The following is a 15,833-nucleotide window of genomic DNA, read 5'->3' as shown; positions in this document are numbered from 1 at the left end:
CTGTAGCCAAGTTTGTTGGGGGAAATGAGGATAAGGGAGAAATGGAAAGGGAAAAGGTTGTGACTATTTATCGACACCACGTTGCAGTTTCAAGGAAATGTTGGAAATTTACCTTTTATTGAAATCCATTAACGAATTAATAATAATCCTACTTGCAGTCACTAAATCCCCTCCACATCCTCCTACAGCAAGGGGAGATGGCAGATAAAGTTGGTAACAGGCCCAATGCTGATAATCTTGTCTGTAATTGAAGCATAGAACAGTTCATAATTTCAACCTCATTCAAATAAGTCCACTGTACCTGACTGCTGACAATCACAGGACAAATCAAATACATTAATGATCATCGTCCAATGTGCCAATGCAATTCTTACACCTACCGTATTCTAGAGGTAAATGATCACTTTAGTATTTAACAGATCACCAGAAATTATTTGCTACCTGGAAGTGGATGATGTTTAAAATCGATTGATCACTGTAAAATTAGGCTTGGTATTATCATAATAACAAGTAAGGATATAACAATGGGTAGTTTCTTTTTTTTTTTTTAAAAAGAGCAATCTATAAAACCACGTAATATTTCTTAACATTTGGTACTCTATTAAAGGTAAAACATGGCCATCTATTCATTCCCAGTGAGACATATTGCTGCATTCTTTGAATAGTTCATTTCATTTCTAAAATAGACACACGGTGTTGTTTTTCATTTTGCTTCTGCAGCTGGTATCGGTTCAGGTACTTGGTATTCAACATACTGGGGAAAAAAGCACCTTCCATGTTTACTTTAAAGTCAATGAGGATATTTACCTGTCTAGGTCAGATAGTATATCTTTGTGTGGTTGGATGGCCAGTTCAAACATCAACCAATCATGGAACGTTAGCTAGAAAAGGAGAGGCAATGAGTGAGGAGTTGGGTCGGACTTTCCCTTTTAAACTCAATAATACACACCTCGAGCTTCTTGATATATAGTAAAATATGTATCTACACAGGCTATATTTTGAACTTCTCAACATGTGATTGGGCATCATGTATAGACAACGAACATGAATTTAATCAGCAGTACATAGATCCAGACACACATGAAAAGCACCGCCTGGAACAAAGCTTTAGTCAGGCGATTGATGAGACTGTCCATTTACCATTTTCTGAAGTTGACTGAACTTTCGACCCCTAATACTGTTAGTTACATTTTCTCAATAGTTCACTTTGCTCAGTCGTATAGACACGTGTGGTAATAATATTGCACCCATCACATGACACCACGGGGTATGAATCTGTCGTGCTAATTGTGCGAGAGAATTGGGAGTCCGCTTTGCACTCTGTCCGATTTTCTTTTTGATTGAGTAAATTGGACGCAAGGCAAAACAGACCGATTTTGCACGACCGCCCAAGACGAGTTTAAACTCCCATATATTTTCAGTTTAAAATGTCACAATTCAATCTACAGATGAATGTGGGTTTAACTGCAGATCAAGGCTATTTTACCAATTAATCCAATAACTCCAATCAAACTTAGTCTGCAGAGCTACATATTCAGTTACCTGGAAGTCTTTCATTTTCACAAGCTCCTTGAATGTATGGTGTTTAAATACTGAAAGCGCTGCCGTGGTCCAATTTAAATGAAGACCAACAAGATTATTCCATGTCGATTCCACTACATCTCCCTGTTCCTGCCGAGACTCGGGAATCAGTCGTGGAATTATATACAGTAGCTAAAAGACAAGATAAACAACGCTGCCGTGAAATATTGGATTTTGCGATAGGAATAACGGTGAGCATCCAGTTATTCAGCACCCACCACTATTATGGAGTAAATCTGACAGCAACTTCCAGCGTCTGAACACGCGCAGTTAAACGCGGAAATCTGGAAGTTGCTGTCCAAGTTGCCCTGCTCCTCCACAGAATGCTGCAACGGTACCTAGCCGATAGAATTGGCATTAAAATATATGAAAGGCGTGAAGTTGCGGTACTTTACTTACCCACTAGTTACCCATTAAACATGCCAGAAAAAGTTAGGGCTGGTGCATTCAAATGCAAGTGAATTTTTAACGGCGTGATAAGTCTTAATTACTGAAAATTAAATTTTACAATTGTGGAGTCTCATTCCTTCAGAATTTAATTATTGTTGGAGATTTCAAAAAAGAATTAAAACATTTTTTTAAACTTTTTCTTTTTGTCTCTTTAATCTTTCTTTCCCTCATTTTATTTTGCCTTTTGTCCATGATTTTACATTGAACTAAATATTCTAATTTATACTTGGTTTAGACTGCGCGTCTCAATAAAAATTCTTCAATCTGATTGGTTGAAGAGACACGCTGTTGCTTGACCTGCTCACACACCCTAAAGATCACCTGTAGAGGGCGCCACACTGAAAAGGATCTCTAATTCCCAGAAGTTGCTGCTCAAAAACCCACAAACAGGCTGTGGGCAGTTGTAAACATGATAAACGGTGAGCGCCACTGATTGCAAAATCTGGACCGACATGTTCACTTTAAAGACGTTACAGTAAAAGTTTTGACATTACTAGAAGTAGCCATGGCAACCGTCAGGAGTTAGAAGTCTGGCTGAGACAATACAGCAATTTGGTCTTGTCATGGTTGTATAAAGTTTTAAAGGGATCAATCTAAATTAACTCAGTACCAGATTTCCAAACCTGAGGAAGGCAGTCATTGCCTTGTAAAATAGATCAAAGAACTAAGTACAGCCACATACTTGCTCACAAAATATTTCACCTTTTGCACGAACCCAGAAGGAACAGACTGTTTTATAATTTCAATCGATGCTGATGATGATAAGCAGACTGCATAAGCAACTGCTGCTGTACAAAACCTGCCAGAAAAAAGCAGCATCGTTAACAGATTATAAAAGAGACATGTACCCAAATATTTTTCCCACACAGACTGTGCAGAGTGGCAAGGCAAGGGGCAGCTACCATCAAATCTGGTGTGTGTGCTGCACTTTCATCCAGCTTTTTATGACTTTCAAACCAGGGGGAAGGGGGCGATTTATGAACTGCTGCCATTAATATTTTTCAGCTAGGATTAAAATCAAGTGCTGATTTATACGTCAGTGTGACCAATACGTCAGTATTTGCAGTAGCTACAAACATAGGGTGTTTTTCTTTTAGGAAGAGGACAGTGACAGTGGAGAATAACAAACTTTTCCTTAAAGGTAGATTCTGTATCATGCTAGCAATAATTGCTCTCCTCAGCTTTCTGAAGTATCTGAAAACTAATTACCGTAACAATGGTTTTAAAAACAACCTGTATAGTTGAGGGGAGGGGCATGGAGAGCAGAGGAGAAAAGATGAAAGCTTTGCACAAACCAGGGCCATGCAGCAACTAGTCTTCCCACGCTTGATTTTAGAAAACAGATGTCGGATGTTACAATTCAGATGTATTGGCCTCCCCAAGGACAATTCGTTTATACTTCTCAGGAGATGTGTAACAGGGCTCACGCTGTATATCAGTGTTACCCGAACACTGCATAATAGTTTGGGTGAAAAAGACCCATGATGCCTTCCTCCTTCAAGAGGCAGGTGCACCCATATAAACAGAGAATATGAAAAGGTTAATGTTAAAAAAAAAAGTGAGAATTTTTAAAAGCAAAATAGCATGTCATATTTATTTTGTCTGTAAATAAAATGAATACAAGGTTCAAACTGTTTGTTATGTTCACCAGTAGCTACCACAGTGCAAGAAGAATAATACAACAATTTTTCCTCATATAGCAATGTATTTTCTCCATCTAGCCTGCCCATCGAATATCCTTTTCTTTCCCCTTCGATATCTCCAGTATTTATAAAACTGAATAACAAGTAACCCTTTCCGATCTCACGAACCCATCTATTTCTCTTCTAAAAACCCACTTTTTTCCTGTTCAACCACCTGCTGTGTCAGTGTGTTCTCTCTGTCAATCATTCTCTTGCTCAATAAATTCTCCCTGCTCTGCCTAGTTACTGGAGTTCTCCATCATGAATCTCTGTCCCAGGTTCTCGAATCCTGTGCATCTGGTGTTGCATTTACAGTGCAGTTACCAATCCCAGACCAGCTGCAGCATCACTTTCAGCCAGTCGCTCATTTACAGTGTCCGCTCCAGCTGCAATCTTCCTGCCCAGGAGACTGCTTTATCACATGGTTACAGGCATGCATGCAGCCGCCCTCCTTGCAGTTCAAATGTCAATTATTTAAATAACATGGACAGGAACATCCTCCAAAGATTTAAATCAAACCTAGGCAAGTTTAACACATGTTCTGGGGGCTCCTTATGCCCTTTTTAAACCAGTTAAACCAAGGTTAATATATTCCATAAACCCACGTGCAGCAACACTATATCCTCCACAAGGCATCTGGTTGGGGACCATCTTCAATGGTTTACCACAACTTCACAGCAATGATAAAGCTACTGTATAAATACACCCTTAAAAATTTCCAGCAAGTTGCCCCTTAATCTTTTCAAGAGGCTCAGTCCTCTAATTGTTGCTACTAATCTCGTAGCCCCTACTAAATCCTTTTTCCAATAATATAATATCCCTTTTGAAGTAGGATAATAAAAACGGACATTTTTAATTTTATTTATTAATTCATGGGATGTGGGCGTCACTGGCAATGCCAACATTTATAGCCCATCCTTAACTTCCCTTGAGAAGGTGGTGGTGAGCCCCCTTCTTGAACCACTGCAGTCCTTGTGGTAAAGGTACTCCCACAGTGCTGTTAGGGAGGGAGTTCATGAACTTTGACCCAGTGAAAATGAAACCACGGCAATGGCAATATATTTCCAAGTGTGCGACTTGGAGGGGAAGTTGGAGGTGCTGATGTTCCTATCTGCCTGCTGCCCTCGCCCTTTCCCTTCTAGGTGGTAGAGTATGGGAAGTGCTGTCGAACATGCCTTGGTGCGTTGCTGCAGTGCAACCTGCAGATGGTACACACTGCAGCCATAATGCTTCGGCAGTGCAGGTTGAAGGTGATGGATAGGGTGCCAATCAAGCGGGCTGCTTTGTCCTGGATGGTGTCGAGTTTCTTGAGTTTTGTTGGAACTGCACTCATCCAGGCAAGTGTAGTATGCCATCACATTTCTGATTTATGCCTTGTGGAAAGGCTTTGGGGAGTTAAGTGAGTCACTCACCGCAGAATACCCAACCTCTGACCTTGATGCCGCATTCAGTCAAATACTGTGCCTATGTCAAGGGTAGGAATTCTCATCTTACTTCTGAAATTCAGCTCCTTTGTCCATGTTTACACCAAGGACTGGAGCCAATGGAACCTGGCGTAACCCAACCTGAACATTAACATAAGAACATAAGAAATAGGAACAGGAGCAGGCCATACGGCCCCTCGAGCCTGCTCCGCCATTCAATAAGATCGTGGCGGATCTGATCATGGACTCAGCTCTACTTTCCTGTCCGCTCCCCATAACTCCTTATCCCCTTATCATTTAAGAAACTGTCTATTTCTGTATCAAATGTATTCAATGTCCCAACTTCCACAGCTCTCTGAGGCAGCGAATTCCACAGATTTACAACCCTCCGAGAGAAGACATTTCTCCTCATCTCAGTTTTAAATGGGCGGCCCCTTATTCTAAGATCATGCCCTCTAGTTCTAGTCTCCCCCATCAGTGGAAACATCCTCTCTGCATCCACCTTGTCAAGTCCCCTCATAATCTTATACGTTTCAATAAGATCACCTCTCATTCTTCTGAATTCCAATGAGTAGAGGCACAACCTACTCAATCTTTCCTCATAAGTCAACCTCCTGATCCCCAGAATCAACCTAGTGAACCTTCTCTGATCTGCCTCCAAAGCAAGTATATCCTTTCGTAAATATGGAAACCAAAACTGCATGCCGTATTCCAGGTGTGGCCTCATCATTACCTTATATAGCTGTAGCAAGATTTCCCTGCTTTTATACTCCATCCCCTTTGCAATAAAGGCCAAGATACTATTGGCCTTCCTGATCATTTGCTGTACCTGCATACTATTCTTTTGTGTTTCATGCACAAGTACCCTACATTGCGAGTAGATTATTGGTGAAAGTGCCACTTGATAGCACTGTTGCCGACTCCTTCCATCACTTTGCTGATGATTATGAGTAGGCTGATGGAGTGGTAATTGACCGGATTGGATTTGTCCTGGTTTTTGTGGACAGGATATACCCGGACAATTTTCCACTTTGTCGGGTAGATGCCAGTGATGTAGCTGTACTGGAACAGCTTGGCTAGAGGCAGGGCTAGTTCTGCCAGGTATGTTCTCTCATGCCACGTACAATTTTCAAATCATCCTTTTTGATTTATAGGTTGTACCTTTTTCTACATAGACCAACATTTGTTTGCTTACTTTACCTCATGGGAGCACTGGGCTGATGGTTAGTGGCCTGCCTATCACTAGCTGTCCTCCTCTGATAGTTTCAGTATATTTCCACTGGTGTATTTATATTTATTACTTTTTCTCTTGCCAATTTTCATGGATTTGTATTTCTCCTTCATTGATCTTTGTGCCTAACACTTTAAACCAGACCTGTCTCTGCACAACGCACATTCTTCACTTACCTCAGACAGAATGTTGAAGATTCTCCAGTCCTACAGGTGAGGAACTGGTTTAAGTGCTCAGCAAACGAAACTCCTTCTTTACTGGCGGAGTGTGGTAAACATACACTGGAGTTCGCCAGTGAAAGGGAGAGCTGCAAGATGTGTAGGTGAACTGTGAAAGCAGCCAGTCCTAAAATGTGAACATCGCCAAGCGAAGAACCCTTACAAAAACAAGTACGATAAATGGATTTTAATTGTGCAAAAACATCTCCTGTATGGATTCAGAGTTAAAATGAGAAGATAAATAGGATTTTTATACCACTTATTAATAAGTAAGCTTTGAAGTTTGAATAAGTATTCGGGATCAACAGGTTATTTTGGATTGCTAAAAGGGACATATTAACATCTCTAAAATAGGTCACACAGCAAGCGCTTTCATTTTGTCTGGTAGAAATAATTAAATATAAAACTTAAAAATATTCTGTTATTATTCCTTATTGTGGTATTTCTAACTGCCGGAGGTCTGCATGCTGTGAATTAGCTATTACATTAGGAAACAGAATCTCCAATTGCTACCTCCAGCAAGAAAACAAACTCCTTTTAATCTCCTTTCTTAACACTTCAGAACTCTTTTGGTGCTTGCGATGTGCTGTTCTCTCACCTGGTGACTGGTCAGGTGCAGGATGCGGGTAAGAACTGCCTGTAGAAGTCTTCTGTGACCACACAACATTTTCACAAACAGAGAGGCCCATTCACCTTGTCTGTAAAAACAAAAAATACATATGTACAAGAGGCAGAAATAAATAGCAGTCAGCATCTGAAAAGTGAAATGCTAGATTGTTTTGGGTAAAACCCTATGGGATAACTCTCAGACGGAGTGTGTGTACCTAAAATGGTAACCCATTTTTCTCTTTTCAGATGCTGATGTATCAGTTATGTATTTTCAGAATGTTGTGTTTTTATTTCACATTTTCAATATATGTCGTCTTTTTTTTTAACCTCTAATATATGAAGAGTATTTACAGCTCAGAATCAAAACGACTGCACTGCGCATTACACAGGAGGACAATAGATAACCAGGGATAATTACAAGGCCTCCAAGTCTTTCTCAGTAATTAAGGGTTACAGCCCATTTTGAAGTGCTTTCGCTGGTTGAAACACAGCAGCCAATTTGCACACAGCAAGGATAATGATCAGATAATTTGTTTTTTTTTAAAGTAGTGTTGATTGAGGGATAAATATTGGCCATGACACCAGGGTGAACTCCTCTGCTCGCCTTCAAAATAGTGCCATGGGAACTTTTACAACCATCTGAGGGCTCAGTTTAACGACTCATCTGAAAGACAGCACCTTCAACAGTGTAGCACTTCCTTGGTACTGCACTGGAGTGTCAGCTCAGATTCTGTACTCAAGTCTCTGGAGTGGAACTTGAACCCATAACTTTCTGATTCAGAGGCGAGAGTGCTACCCACTGAGCCACTGAGTCGATGAATGACAGAAACAGCTCCAGATGCATTCTGACAGCTTGTTACAGTAGCAGATATCTAAGAGGAGGTTGTCTTTTGGTCAAGGAAACTGTATCGAATCTTGGGGAGAGAAAGCCAACAGGAAAGCATCATCTTTTAAAATGTTTATTTTAAATCAAATATAATCCAAAGAAATCAGATTGTATTAGCAAGTAAAAATAAACAAGATGTTGTTCGGAACTAGGATTTGTACATCAGGCACAGCTACAATAAATAGATTCTGTCTGAAACAAAGTAAGACGTGGATTGTTTTTTCAAATCTCTACATAAGCGTATATTTATATTTCTAAATAATTGTTCTTAGTTAGAGACGACAGATATTCCCACAGGCAGATAGCACTGCTTAGTGAACAGATTTTAGGCCATTTGCAGCTTTTTAACACATATGGCAATAGGATTAGTTTGATGCAGTGACCAATATCCGTTTGCTAATGAGTAACAGAAGTGGTGTTTTTCCTGTCGTTCAATTTACCGGTGCTTATTGCCGCTTAATTCACAACAGTGTCTTACCTCTGTGGTGGGTTGAAGTTTGAAGCTGTAAGAAATGTCTGACAAAAGTTCTTCAACAGGAGGTCCCTGACCTGCAAATATAAACACATACAGCACAGCCTGAAATAGATTATTTATCCCTTTTCCAAAGATGTTTTGGCATCTGTTGAAGTACAAATGACAACAAATATGTAGGCTTATGATTGTAGAAATAATCAGTATTTTCAACCTTACTATTGTACTGTCAAATGGATTTCCATAATGGTAAAGAGTCAAAATGCATTGTGGCTTGCTGGGCCACTTGAGGGGGCATGTTTCCCCTGGCTGGGGCATCCAGCACCAGGGGCCACAGTCTCAGAATAAGGGGTTGGCCATTTAGGACCGAGATGAGGAGAAATTTCTTCACTCAAAGGCTTATGAATCTTTGGAATTCTCTACCCCAGAGGGCTGGGGATGCTCAGTCATTGAGTATATTCAGGACAGAGATCAATAGATTTTTAGATACTAAGGAAATCAAGGGATATCGGGATAGTGCATGAAAGTGGAGTTGAGATAAAAGATCAGCCATGATTTTATTGAATGGCGGAGCAGGCACGATAGCCGATTGGTCTACTCCTGCTCAAATTTCTTATGTTCTTATGAAACACTATGTGAGTAATACCATTTTTATTTTCACCAATGACACAATATAATTTACAAGAAAAAAAAATATCAACTGAGAATGAGAACAGGCCATTGGGCTCATCAAGCTGCTCAGTCCACAGTTCATGCCGACTGTCTCAATCATAACTCTTCTTTTCCCTTTCCCAATCACCCAAGATCCTTCGACTCTCTTCCCAACTCACAGAACCGTCAATACCTCTATACTGTTCAATTCACTTTCTCAGCACGTAGTGATGCAATCCCATCAGACCGAGAATTAACTATATTATCCGACAGTCTGTTCCACATGCACTATCTGATGGGAAAATATCTCATCTCCTTCCAGGCTTGTGAGCTTTGGAACCATTCTGTGCTGACTGTCCAAGCAAAATAGTCTGCTGAAACCCTGCCTCTCTTTGTTCTGAACACCTGCATCACATATCTTCTCAGTTTTCTTTTCTCTTGCGAAAATAAATTCAATCACTCGAGTCTTTCTTCAGAACTTAAACCATTAAGGACTAGAATTGCCCTCCTCGCTCTTCTGTGAAGTCGTATTATTCATCAAATAATGTGAACAGCAGGAGGCCTAGGGCAGATCACCACTTTCACTTTGAACTCAGCTTTTCATCTTTTCTGGTATAAAACAGCCTAAAAAGAAAAGGTTTTCTGCAATTCGCGAGGAGGTTAAAATGCCACCTAGAGATTTCAATTTGGAGTGCTTTCAGGTGACTGCTAAAGAAGTGTGAATAAATGATTTATAACAACATACTCTTTTTGCCGATTTTGTATTAAATAGCCTTTATCTTCTAACTCATGGTGATACTATCAGATGTTAGATATGGTGGCTGCACTGACCACCTGTGGTTCGTAGAATTCTCTGTCCCAGCATCAGTCAAGTCCCGAGGGTGCCGTACCAGAGAGGTCCAACTGTACTGATTTTTTTTTAATTACTTACAGATTTATTTAATTCCCCAGCCCATAACCACTACACTACCACAGTGGTGATGCCTTGTGCACCACAATAGATATACTCGGCACACCTCCCCACCCCCAATGGAACATAAGAATGGTGTATTTGGACTTTCAAAAGGCTTTTGACAAGGTCCCACACAAGAAATTGGTGTGCAAAATTAAAGCACATGGTATTGGGGGTAATGTATTGACATGGATAGCGAACTGGTTGGCAGACAGGAAGCAGAGAGTAGGGATAAACGGGACCTTTTCAGAATGGCAGGCAGTGACTAGTGGGGTGCCGCAGGGCTCAGTGCTGGGACCCCAGCTATTTACAAGATACATCAATGATTTAGATGAAGGAATTGAGAGTAATATCTCCAAGTTTGCAGATGACACTAAGCTGGGTGACGACGTGAGCTGTGAGGAGGATGCTAAAAGGCTGCAGGGTGACTTGGACAGGTTAGGTGAGTGGGCAAATGCATGGCAGATGCAGTATAATGTGGATAAATGTGAGGTTATCCACTTTGGTGGCAAAAACACGAAGGCAGAATATTATCTGAATGGCGGCAGATTAGGAAAAGGGGAGGTGCAACGAGACCTGGGTGTCATGGTACATCAGTCATTGAAAGTTGGCATGCAGGTACAGCAGGCGGTGAAGGCGGCAAATGGTATGTTGGCTTTCATAACTAGGGGATTTGAGTATAGGAGCAGGGAGGTCTTACTGCAGTTGTACAGGGCCTTAGTGAGGCCTCACCTGGAATATTGAGTTCAGTTTTGGTCTCCTAATCAGAGGAAGGACGTTCTTGCTATTGAAGGAATGCTACGAAGGTTCACCAGACTGATTCCCGGGATGGCAGGACTGATATATGAGGAGAGACTGGATCGACTGGACCTGTATTCACTGGAGTTTAGAAGAATGAGAGGGGACCTCATAGAAATATATAAAATTCTTACGGGACTGGACAGGTTAGATGCAGGAAGAATGTTCCCGATGTTGGGGGAGTCCAGAACCAGGGGACACAGTCGAAGGATAAGGGGTAGGCCATTTAGGACTGAGATAAGGAGAAACCTCTTCACTCAGAGTTGTTAACCTGTGGAATTCCCTGCCGCAGAGAGTTGTTGATGCCAGTTCATTAGATATATTCAAGAGGGAGTTCGATATGGCCCTTACGACTAAAGGGATCAAGTGGTATGGAGAGAAAGCAGGAAAGGGGTACTGAGGTGAATGATCAGCCATGATCTTATTGAATGGTGGTGCAGGCTCGAAGGGCCGCATGGCCTACTCCTCCACCTATTTTCTATGTTTAATTAGGAGCAGAAGTAGGCCATACAGCCCCTTGAGCCTGTTCTGCCATTCAATAATATCATGGCTGGTCTTCGACCTCAACTCCACTTTCCCGTCCAATACCCAGATCCCTTCATTTCCCTAGAGTCCAAAAATCTATCCAGCTCAGCCTTGAATATACTCAACAACTGAGCATCCACAGCCCTTTGAGGTAGAGAATTCCAAAGATTTACAACCGTCTGAGTGAAGAAATTCCTCCTCATCTCAGTCTTAAAAGGCCAGCCCCTTATCCTGAGATTATGCCCCCTAGTTCTAGACTCTCCAGCCAGGGGAAACAATCTCTCAGCATTTATCTTGTCAATCCCCCTCAGAATCTTATATGTTTCAATGAGATCACCTCACATTCTTCTAAACTCGAGAGTATAGACCCAATCTATTCAAACTCTCTTCATAGGACAATCCTCTCACCCCAGAAATCAATCTAGTGAACCTTTGTTACAACGCAAGCAAGTCCTTCTTCAGATAAGGAGACCAAAATTGTGCACGATACTCCAAGTATGGTCTAACCAAAGCCCTGTAAGACTTCCTTACTCTTGTATTCCAACCCCTTGCAATAATTTAAAATATATTCTGTTTTTCTATTCTTCCTACCAAAGTGAATAACCTCACATTTCCCCACAATATACTCCATCTGTCACCTTATTGCCCACTCACTTAACCTGTCCATATCCCTTTGCAGGCTCTTTATGTCCTCCTCACAGCTTACTTTCCCACCAAGCGTTGTATCAGCAAACCTGGATACATTGCACTCAGTCCCTTCATACAAGTCATTAATGTAGATTGTTAATAGCTGAGGCCCAAGCACTGATCCTTGCGACACCCCACTACTTACAGCCTGCCAACAGGAAGCCATGAAATTTCCTGGAAGAGGCAAAAAAACAGATGAACACCCAGGCCAATTGGGATGGGGAGAATCTGGAAAGTTGCACTCTGACCCCCTTAGGTGACCAAAAACATGTCCAGGAGACCACTCTGGCCCTGATTACCTCTTGTACAAGATATCTGCCCCAGCCAGAAACAGGTCCAGCTCTCACTTCAGATGGCAGCAGTGCGTTGAAAGAAGAAATGGGAAAAAATTGGCAGCGTTTGGAAGTAGATGGGTAGTTTGTGACCCGTTTCAACATCTGTTGAACTTTACCAAAAGCTTGCTGAAAGTAGCAAACAAGATGAAGAGGCAGGTTATTTTAATGTTATGTTAGGTGTGGGGGAAGTGTGTTAATCCCTGCCTCCATTTCCAGTTCTTCCGAAACAGCTATTTTCAAAATATTTTTATTTTTACAGCGATGAGTCACAGACAAGGAAAATCATACTGACTCTGTAACTGTTCATATGCTGCTAAATATGGATTGAAGCTGTTCAGGGCACAGAGTAGAGTACAGGAAAATGGTGATAATATCACACTTATTTATACAAATGGAACAACCAGATAGCAAATTTGTACAATAATCTACATCATCACACAAAATGCAACCTTAAACAAAATATTTCTCTCACACACGCCTTGTCCACAAGTGTGCACACCCACATCGTGTACACACACCCATCTAGGTTGGTATACAAATACTGGATAACTGTATGAACCTTAGAAAGTCTCTTCAACCATTCATTCAATATCAGGTCCAAAAGAACACTCACCTCCGACTCTCGAGGACCCAGTTTTGGCTCAGCAGTGTCTAATCGGATTGGTTTATCCATTGCAGTGCAATCGTCAGCATCGGCGAGCATAGTTTTCAGTTGACCAGAGATTATAGCAATCTGAGCACAAACAACTAGAAGAGAATTCATATAATTACCACAAACAAATCCACACATCACTCTACTTTCAAATTAAGTGAAGAAACACTAAAAAAAAAGAGGATCTAATTTCATACAATTTAAATAACCTACGATCTATCCTACATAATTAATAGTAATATGAGAGATATAATATGGGAATGCTTTTTATATCAGATTTTTTTTTAAATACCTCTGTCCTGGGAAAATGGCCTCCCGTGTATGCGAATATAAATTCCAGTGCTGCCTGTCCAGAGCAAGATATCTGACTCCACAGTGTCAGGCATGATTCAGTGGGTAGCACTCACACATCCGAGTCAGAAGGCTGTGGGTTCAAGTCTCACTCCAGGGACTTGAGCTCAAAAATCTAGGCAGACGCTCCGGTACTGAGGGAGTGCTGCATTGTCAGAAGTGCCGCCTTTTGGATGAGACGTCTGTCCCCCCAGGTGGATGTAAAAGATCCCATGGCAGTATTTTGAAGAAGAGCTGGGGAGTTATCCCCAGTGTCCTGGCCAATATTTAATCATTCAACGGCATCACTTTAAAAAAGATTATCTGGCAATGTTCCCATTAAGCTGTGCGGCTGCGCAGTTTTCTAGAGGACCCGGCTTTTGGAACATCTGCATGTGTGGAAATTTGAATGGCCGCACAGTCCTTTAAAGGGGCCACGCCCCCAAAACAAAGTACGAGGCAACATTGTTATCTGGTCATTATCGCGCTGCTGTTTGTGGGAGCTTGCTGTGCGCAGTTGGCTGCTGCGTTTCCTACATCACAACTGTGACTACACTTCAAAAGTACTTCATTGACTGTAAAGCACTTTGGGATATCCTGAGGTCGTGAAAGGCGCTATATAAATGCAAGTTCTTTCTTTATCGTCTTGCCTTACATCAGTAACATACTCAACTTGTCTGTGTTGTCTCGGTAATGAAAGGCATGTGTTACATGAACAACTCGTTTCCCTAACTCACAAGGCCCTACCAGGAAGATCCGTGGACTGCTCCTACCTTTCAACCTGTCTGGCCTGGGTGGTCCTCCCTCGAGTAATATTCCTGCCAGCATAGCTCTCAAGGTCAAGGAAACACACAAACCTTCCCACCGTGTTAAAGTGCAGTCCAAAATTGTTGAGGGGCATACTGAAAGAATGGAGACAATATCTAGGAACATATAGGACCGGAAAAGACCATTTCAGTCCATCTAGCCGATCCCAGAGTTACACAATTTGCTACCTTTATCCCTCAACTTATTTTGTTGCTGAATGCTCATCCAGTGCCCTCATAAAATTACAGATGTTATTCGCCAGAACTGGTGCACACAGGCCTTGGGGCCGTGAGTCGGAGGGGCTTGGGGCCGCGAGAGAGGCTGTGGGGGTATCGGAGAGGAGAGAGGAAACTCAGGAAAGACAGATGACGTTCTTCCAACCCCCTACAAGGGACATCATTGGAGTGGAGTGGAGTGGAGTAGAGTAGAGAGACCATCAGCGGCAGGTCGGGGCCATAAAAGGAACGGTGAGTGGCGGCCATGGGCAGCATACCATGGCAGGGTACAGCGCGAGCTGGTGCAGGAGGGCACCGACAACGAAGAGGGAAGTCATCAAGGTCCAGGTCGGTGATTGGAGCGGGGCAGGTACAGCAGGGGCGGCGAGGTCGGGGCGAAGGAGCGGCGAGAGAATGTAGAGGGATATGATCGGGACCCGGGAGAGGCGCGAGTTCGCGGCCAGCAGAGGAGGGGGCCCAGCCCACACTGCGATATGTGTGCGCAGTAGGCCCGTGCAACAGAGCAGGTCTCCAGTCGTCTTGGGTAATCCTTGCCACTGGACCAAGACCTAGCTCTGTCAAGCCCGTGTGGTGGTTGGTGTGCAACGGACACCGCACGTTAAAAAAATCCACGCACAGGCATCTTCCACCCTTCAACATGTAGTTTGGGATCTGGAATATTAGGCCCTTCATTGAAACACCTGTGAACTCATCCCTTTTTGGCGTGGAAGCAAGTCATCCTCGCTTCGAGGGACTGCCTATGATGATGATGCACACAGGCTTAGGATCTTAAAGATTGCCCCCACTGAGTTCATCTAGTTTCTCAATCTTAGTATTCACAACCATGGTCATTCACCATCAGGTCATTCCTACCGTCACCATTGCTTGGATCAGCAGCCACTTTCCTCAGCTCTTCGAGAGCACCTGTCAGCACCCCAATCGGTTCCATCGGATGCTGCATTTCCTCAGCCATAGAAACTCCTGATTTCAAAACAATAAACTGATAAAGATCTATGATTTGTGTCAAGTTATTTAATACCTATTGTAAGGTTTGGATGTCTAACAAAACTCACAATGTCACTTCTTCTTCTATAAAGCATTTATACACATAACTATCCATAAGTACATTTGCACGTAATAAATATTTGGTGCCTTTAGCTAAAGAGATTTTCCATTTGTAAAATTTGCATTTTATAGTTAAGGTGCAGGCGTGAGGGGAGACTGGGGAGCAGAAGGGGCAGGAGAGTAGGGAGATCATCGTGAAGGAGGGAGGAGAGGAGTACGAGAAAGGGAGAAGGAGGAGTAACAGGAGGGAGAAGAAAAAGAAG

The 15,833-nt window shown here is 42.2% G+C and overlaps 1 protein-coding gene across 7 annotated transcripts in view; it reads right to left on the bottom strand.

Annotated features, from left to right (window-relative positions):
* The window catches only part of LOC139278896 (Fanconi anemia group A protein-like), a 129,600-nt gene that overhangs the window by 33,482 nt on the left and 80,285 nt on the right, over window positions 1–15,833 (bottom strand). For 4 of the 7 annotated variants that reach the window (XM_070898142.1, XM_070898140.1, XM_070898141.1 and 1 more), the window contains 10 exons: window positions 15,379–15,516; window positions 14,257–14,385; window positions 13,115–13,248; window positions 8,560–8,630; window positions 7,185–7,284; window positions 6,545–6,744; window positions 2,734–2,830; window positions 1,543–1,713; window positions 808–881; window positions 113–241 (listed from right to left, as the gene is read on the bottom strand). In XM_070898142.1, the coding sequence (XP_070754243.1) occupies window positions 113–241; window positions 808–881; window positions 1,543–1,713; window positions 2,734–2,830; window positions 6,545–6,744; window positions 7,185–7,284; window positions 8,560–8,630; window positions 13,115–13,248; window positions 14,257–14,385; window positions 15,379–15,516 (1,243 nt within the window). The remainder of the gene's footprint in view (window positions 1–112; window positions 242–807; window positions 882–1,542; window positions 1,714–2,733; window positions 2,831–6,544; window positions 6,745–7,184; window positions 7,285–8,559; window positions 8,631–13,114; window positions 13,249–14,256; window positions 14,386–15,378; window positions 15,517–15,833) is intronic. The other 3 variants (XM_070898143.1, XM_070898144.1, XM_070898145.1) reach the window with 3 other exon arrangements.

Source organism: Pristiophorus japonicus, chromosome 13 (genome assembly GCF_044704955.1).
Source record: "Pristiophorus japonicus isolate sPriJap1 chromosome 13, sPriJap1.hap1, whole genome shotgun sequence".
Classification (NCBI taxonomy): Eukaryota; Metazoa; Chordata; class Chondrichthyes; family Pristiophoridae; genus Pristiophorus; species Pristiophorus japonicus.
Note: the sequence above shows the minus strand (reverse complement) of the source record. Positions and strands in the feature narration are given on the sequence as shown.